At 37.5% G+C, this 7,067-nt stretch overlaps 1 protein-coding gene across 1 annotated transcript; it reads left to right on the top strand.

Moving 5' to 3' along the window:
- The first annotated feature begins 801 nt into the window (after nt 1–801).
- LOC114516182 (major facilitator superfamily domain-containing protein 6-like) lies at nt 802–2,795 on the top strand. The gene has a single exon (XM_028535586.1). It carries the CDS (start codon nt 822–824, stop codon nt 2,427–2,429), a length of 1,608 nt encoding a protein of 535 aa, XP_028391387.1. The 5' UTR covers nt 802–821; the 3' UTR covers nt 2,430–2,795.
- Nucleotides 2,796–7,067: the final 4,272 nt, after the last annotated feature.

Consider the following 7,067-nt stretch of genomic DNA (forward strand, 5'->3'; position numbering starts at 1 on the left):
AGGTGATACAACACTAGGGTGGGGTCAAAAGGAATATTCTCTGCATGGGAAGACTGGGGAATCACGGGACTTATCATGGGACATCACAGTGCATGGAACATCCCAGGTAGCCCCTAACTTAGTCCAGAAGTATGTGTGTCCAGTTACATGATGCGGTCTGTGAGGCTGACACATGCGGCCAAGCTTAATCAAGTCTCTATAGTAAAATGAAATGTTCTCTGTATCAAGTAAAATATCAAATTTCATAGCATTGATATTTGTTATCTTCAGTGTTTTCCGCGTATAGTATTTCGTCAGGTGATTCATATTATAAACTTAGTCAGCAGACAGCAGTCATCTGATTTATAGTCACTTTCACAGTACTACATACACTCAAGCCCGTGCGCGTGCTACTAGGCTACCTGGGGAAAATGTGGGTAATTAAACACGGGGCTCTTTTGAATATTTGTAATTTGTCTTGCTATAACTATCACGCAAGGAATGGTCTGCTGAACACATTTTTGACCAAAAATTTATATTTTTCGCATATGTTTCTCGCTAACTTGTTGACGTCTCGGAAACGACAGAATTAGAGGAACAAGGATGGCAGAGTGCATTGCCGTCGCGTTAATGTTTGTAGAGTTTTTGTAACTTTCAGATTAATATGAAACAGTTACATTACTTGCGATAAATACAATACTAATCAATAATATGTAACACCAAAAGGTATACTATACAATTATCAAGTTAATAATTCATAGTGTGCACAACACAATATTCTTTTGTGTGTTTGACTGGTATATAGATTGCTGTGTGGCAATCAATAGACGAAACTCTAATAGATGATTACCGCAATGGATGCATCAGCCGTCGTTAATAATGAAGACGAAATAGATGTACCAGAGCGCAAGAAATTCCTATCGAAAGCTCTCCTTCGTGTCAATAAAAAGTTTTTGGTCTCCAAGACATTTTATTTTTTCTACTGGGGTGCTGTTGGATCATTCCTTCCTTTGTTAGGAGTCTATTTTAAACAACTGGGAATGAGTCCTAGCCAAAGTGGAACGTTAGTTGGATGTAGGCCCATGGTGGAATTTATAAGTGCTCCAATGCTGGGATCACTTGCTGACAAATTAGAAAGAAGAAAGACTTTACTCATATTCTCGTTAATATCGTGGATTTCGTTTACATTTTCGTTTGCTTTTATTAAACCAGCACCTGTATCGTGCAAGAAATACTTTCTACTGACCAAAAATGTGTCTGAAATCTCAAAGCATGCAACGTTGGAGCTCCGTGATTTCCTTGGTCCAAGAACAGCGACGAAACCTCTACCACCAGAACCCAAAGCTAAAAACTCCCTCGTATTCAGTCCAAGCGGTGTGCATCAAGTATTTCTTGTGTTATTATTTCTCACAGTTATTGGTGAATTCTTCTCTGCACCTGCAATAACTTTAGCTGACTCAGCAACTTTGCAACTACTTGGCGATGAGAAAGACAAATATGGCCGACAAAGATTATGGGGCAGTTTAGGCTGGGGAACAGCCATGTTTACGCTAGGTTTCGTTATAGATAAGATACAAGGTTACGAAGTATGCGGCGAAGTTGTTAGCAACAACTACACGCCAGGATTCTATTTTTTTGTTGTCTTAATGTTCTGTGCTCTACTTGTAGCCACCCGTTTTTCCTTTATGGCAAAAGAACAGCAACCGAAGTCGAAAACTGGTGGCGGTCTACATCTTTTGCGGGTCCTCGTTTCAATTCGTTATCTCTCGTTTCTTTTTGTCGCTTTTTTCATGGGTTGTGGTTATGGTTTAATCTCCACATTCCTATACTGGCATCTTGAAGACTTGGGTGGCCCCCCAACATTATTTGGTATTGCGTCGTTACTGGATCACATTTCCGAAATCGTTTGTTACTTTCAAGTAGAGTTTATAATTCAAAAAATCGGACATGTTCCCGTTTTATATCTAGGTCTAATAGGAAACTTGATTCGTTTTGTTTTTATCTCACTTTTATCCAATCCATGGCATGTATTGCCCTTAGAAATCTTGCAAGGTATTACCCATGCTGCAGTATGGGCATCTTGCACCAGTTACATCGGAAAAATGGCACCTCCGGAATATGCCACCTCGGCACAAGGAGTTCTTCAGGGGTTATACCATGGATTAGGAAGAGGTTGTGGGGCAATACTTGGTGGGATATTCATTCACATTCATAGTACAGAAGCAGTATTTCGGACGTATGGCATCGCATGTTTTGCTGTGCTCGTTATTTATTTTATAATTAACTACTTCCTCGGAAAAACAGGAACAAAATCTTCATCGAAAAGTAAAGTGTCTCCAAAAACATCACCAGGCACTCCCCCAGCCGTTGAATTGTCGTTTGAATTTATTCAAGATGGCGCGCCTGGAGGTACTAAAGTAGACAGTATAGGAACATACCAAAGAAAATAATCGTTCAATAGAATTTATCCTGATCGGAATATTACTTGAATATGGGCACAAACATCGACAGAAAACCTTAAGCTCGCCATTTCAGGGACCGCGGAGCAGTTTTTGGATTGGGGGGGCTAGCGAAGCCGAAAGAGTGAACCCTCGGGGGCGGGTCCATACTTATCTATTTAGATTTTTCTTGTAAACACTTCAATGAAAACATTGTTCACCGACACGGATAGTGAAGATAGTGAACACATAATTATGATTACACAACTTACTATGAGGAGTTTTTATTCGTATTATTATGGCCATATAAAAATCGCTATAAAGGAATCAAATGTATTTAGAAAATTATTGGGGGGGCTAAAGCCCCCCAGCCCCCCCCCCTCCGCGGTCCCTGCATTTTGGAGTTAATAATATTACCATGCAAAGAGCATATTCATAGCCAAAGTTATAGACAGGTCCAGATTACCTGTGGATCAGGGATATGCGGCTGGTAGTGGTAGAATATAAAGAAATACATAAAATTTAAGTAGATGAATTAAAAAAGGAAATAATTGCTAATGCTCTGCTTTGTATATATTTATATTTTAATATATGAAATAGGTCTCGGTCATAAAGCCTGTGTGCACACAAGCGTTGTTTTATTGCTTAGACGCACGATCCAAGGAAAATATGCTTAATATTTTAAATTAGCTTCAACTATTATTGTAAATTAACGGTGTGTGAAACCGTTTTGGCGTAAAGACGAATGTGAAAATGCACGAAAACGTTAATACCGTGTGCACATAGCCAAAAACCAAAATTATCCATTTCTTTTCTATTTTGTATTCGTATCCTTAGTTACCCTGTAGTATCCCTCACACGAAACAAGATGGCGATCGAAATGTTGCTAAAATTTTATAGTCTAAACCTCAAATTTCGAAACAAGCTTCCTGTGCTTTCATATTCGATAAATTCAGTTGTGGATTGGGTTTACCGACATTTTTTACAGAGTAATGACTTATTACTAAACACAAAATACAACGGAGCTGAATTGGGTTGGATGCAGTGTGAAAGAACGACCCAGTCGTCCCAGGCAGACGGTCAGTCGTATTCTTTGAATAGTAATATTTTGTGGATGGCAGCACCTAAGAAACGTACATCAAGAAAGACAAAATGGCTTCGTCATCAAAGAAAGTTTATAAAGAACAGGGAAGATATAGAGACTTGTTCTGTTTGTGGCAATGCAAAACTCATAAATCACCTCTGTGGCACATGTTTTGAACGTATCCAACAGAAAACAGAAGCGGTTTTAAAAAGCATTCAGAGTCAACAAGATTTTTGGAGACCATCGGTACCTTCAAACTTGAAATGAGACGCTTTTTTAATTAAAACACACAGGAAAAACATTGGTGTTTATTCCAAATTTCATCACCTTTGCAGCTTTGCCCATATTTGCTAATGTATGTGACTATGCATATCCAAATGAGATTGAGCAATTGCTAAAAACTGTAAAGAAACCTTTTCACCAGTGATATAATGTGATGTGATAGCATTTATATTCAGGCCAAGTGTAGAAGTGAATTACTATTGTACTGTTTGTAATTAGTACAGTAGTATTAAATTACTAATTACTACTCCTCTGACCAAAATATCTGCAAGCAATTACAACGTCTTATATTTATATACTAGTATTTTTTGAAATCTTACTATGCAATTTGCATTCCTTTCAGTCTGGAATGTGAGTTTACTTCCAGTTTAAACAACTAAGTAAGCTCGAAAATGCTTTTCTATAGTTATAATTTAACTGACTTGGCCTTACAGAACAGTTCAGTTGTTAGAGCATCGGATTTTACTGTACTGTTGATCGTGTTGATCATATAGCTATTTCATGTCAAATTGGTTCTATAGGATAGCTCGGAGGCTCTTAAAAACCTCTGTTATGGAAAAATTCTATGTTCTGTATTTTCGGAATTCCATTTAATTTTTTCCATTTGTCCATTTTTTCCATTTGTCCATTTTTTCCTTGGCTGTGAAAGGAGTAAATATAAATACAGGTTGGTACACTATCTGAGTCACTGTTGTTAGGAACATGTGAACACAGGTATTAGATAATAGACTATTACTATTACTTGGGTATCAAAGCCACAAAATTGGGATCCTCTATCGGTCTATCTATCATGTACTGAAAGGAAAACCTTGGGTTGTGGGGTATGCACACATTGGCCTGATTCACAGCAATTCAATCAAACATTTAAAAGGGGCAATATCAAATGTTTTTTGGAAATATACCAATTTTGGTTGTAATCTCATAAACAATTCTTTTTTTTATTTAACGAGATTAGATAATTTAACATCATTTTTTCCGATTATCAGCATAAACAGGGCCTTTTCATCAATGGTGGCCTGGATGCATTTTGGTTATTGATAACTTATACTTCACAGCTTATTTCAGGGATATACAAGCAAGATAAGTGAGAGGATGGAGACACAGACGATGCGAATTGGAACTCATTATGAGCATCGCCCATCGCATCATATTAACTGTCTAAAGGTCTTAGGTCAATCCTCTCCTGCACATGGCAAATATTTTAAGGCTATTAAAATCGGTAAAATCAAGATGATTGCCAGATTACTTGAAGCGTATTTAAAAACACACTCAAACTTTTACACGCACATAGTAAAAGATCATCCACTGGCGTTAATTTATTTTTTAACTACGCACAATTTTTGGTACGTGCAAATGGAATTTTAAACTGCCAACTATTCAGTTGGTTAAATTTCACCCGTACCAATTTTATCCGTTTACACTATGGTCAATTTTAGTTTGGTACGGATAAAATTGGGAATGATGAAATTTGGACTACCTGGTCGAAATTTCATCCGTTACAAATCTAAAATTACGTGTAGTGTAAATAATAGGGATTTAGTTCTCCGACTCCGTCTATTTAGGAATACACGATTTATTAGTCTTTCTCAGCGACAGTGTGTTTAAGAATGATTTTAAGAATTACAATCTCAGGCGCCGGTATGTTTATCAACCTTTAGGAATCGACGCTTGGAGAAATAAGTATGCACATCAATTTGGTTGCCTGTATACGTAGTTGTGTTTGTCTACGAGGATGAGGAGGATGTCCGTATTTATCTCCTCTTTAGATGGATACTGTTTACTTATTGGGAATTTATAGAATTCCAGGTGTGATCACCGAAGATTTGACAGCGAATACCGGCCACCACGTACCATTCTGTGGTGTCACTGGTGTGGAGCTTCATTAAATGAACGAAACGTTAATTTACTTAAATCAAAGATAATATGCCTTGACAAGTGGTTTCGATAAGATAAAATTATCTCTTTCAAAACCAGCTGCAAACCATTAGTATATGACTGGTTTGCAATACATTTGTGATAAGGTCTAATATAGTTCGTAAACATGCTACTATTCATACAGTTTCACAGGTTATGTACGGTACATTTATTATAACATTCATTCATTACATTATCGTGTGCAAAAACATGTGGCTTTATTTCATAAAGAGAAAATTGTTCTACTCAGTATGTATTCTTGCGCCCTGTGGAAATCACATCGTCGTCGGCTAAAGGTCACCAACACCGATTAGTTGGACGCATCGGAAGATGTTTGAAACCGAACGCGTAATTACTAACTACTGACGGTGTAGTATCGACGACTATTGCGTAATTGTAATTTGGCGGTCATTTGCTAATTATTACAGCACTCATTACTCATATACTGAATACCTGATTTTAGTAATTACTAAAATGCTAAAGGCAGTATTGGTATTATGTCTCAGTTTGGCCTCAAAGTAAATTATCTCCTTACATACTAGAATAAACGTACTACCTAGAAAGATCTCGCCATAGCTCCTCTTTCTTATTTTCTCAATATTTAGATTTTTTCTCCAGACTATCACAGGATAAATCACAGGCGATAAGGTTTGATCACGCCCATATCGCAATGGATTGAATGGAATGCCTCTTCGATCTTCGTTGAAGTTTCACAGCAGTATGACTATCGCCCAGATGAATCACCGTGTTACTGGTCGACTATCATATGTTCTTAACTCTGCCCTTTTCTCAGCAGTGATCTAACATCCAGTACACTTCTAAATTAACAAAGAAGGACGAATTATTTAGCAGAAGAGAGCCTAAGAAACTATCCAGTTGAATACAAATAGCAATCGACGCGTTGACATCATTGTATTACATACCAGTGTTGCCATAAATGTTGGCAGATTTAAGAGATAAGAATGTTTTTCAAGTTTCTTGCAACAATGCTCTTAGAAAGCCAGAAAAAAACAGGACGTGCCCCTTATTCATAAATAAATATGGAATAGTCCGGAGTTAAAACATTACGTAGGTGTGGTAAGAGGGTTGTGAATGATAAAGTGGCTAAATTTGCCTGGTCCTTATCCTTGACCTTGTAATATAAAAGGTAGTTTACTAATGGTACCTTTGAAAACCAACATTGACGCTGTCCGAAAAGTACCAAAGCTAAACGGGATGATACCAAAGTTCGCCCTGCTTGACTATTACACTTTAAACTGTGCTTCTACTCTGTAAATGTTATGTCTATGCAAATATTTTTCCCCTCTAAAGAGTTGAAAAGAGGTGCTTGAGCTTGCAACAGCAATGGATGAATAATCCGGCCCACTCCA

Source organism: Dendronephthya gigantea, unplaced genomic scaffold (genome assembly GCF_004324835.1).
Source record: "Dendronephthya gigantea isolate DGI-Jeju-01 unplaced genomic scaffold, DenGig_1.0 000000F, whole genome shotgun sequence".
Lineage (NCBI taxonomy): Eukaryota > Metazoa > Cnidaria > Anthozoa > Malacalcyonacea > Nephtheidae > Dendronephthya > Dendronephthya gigantea.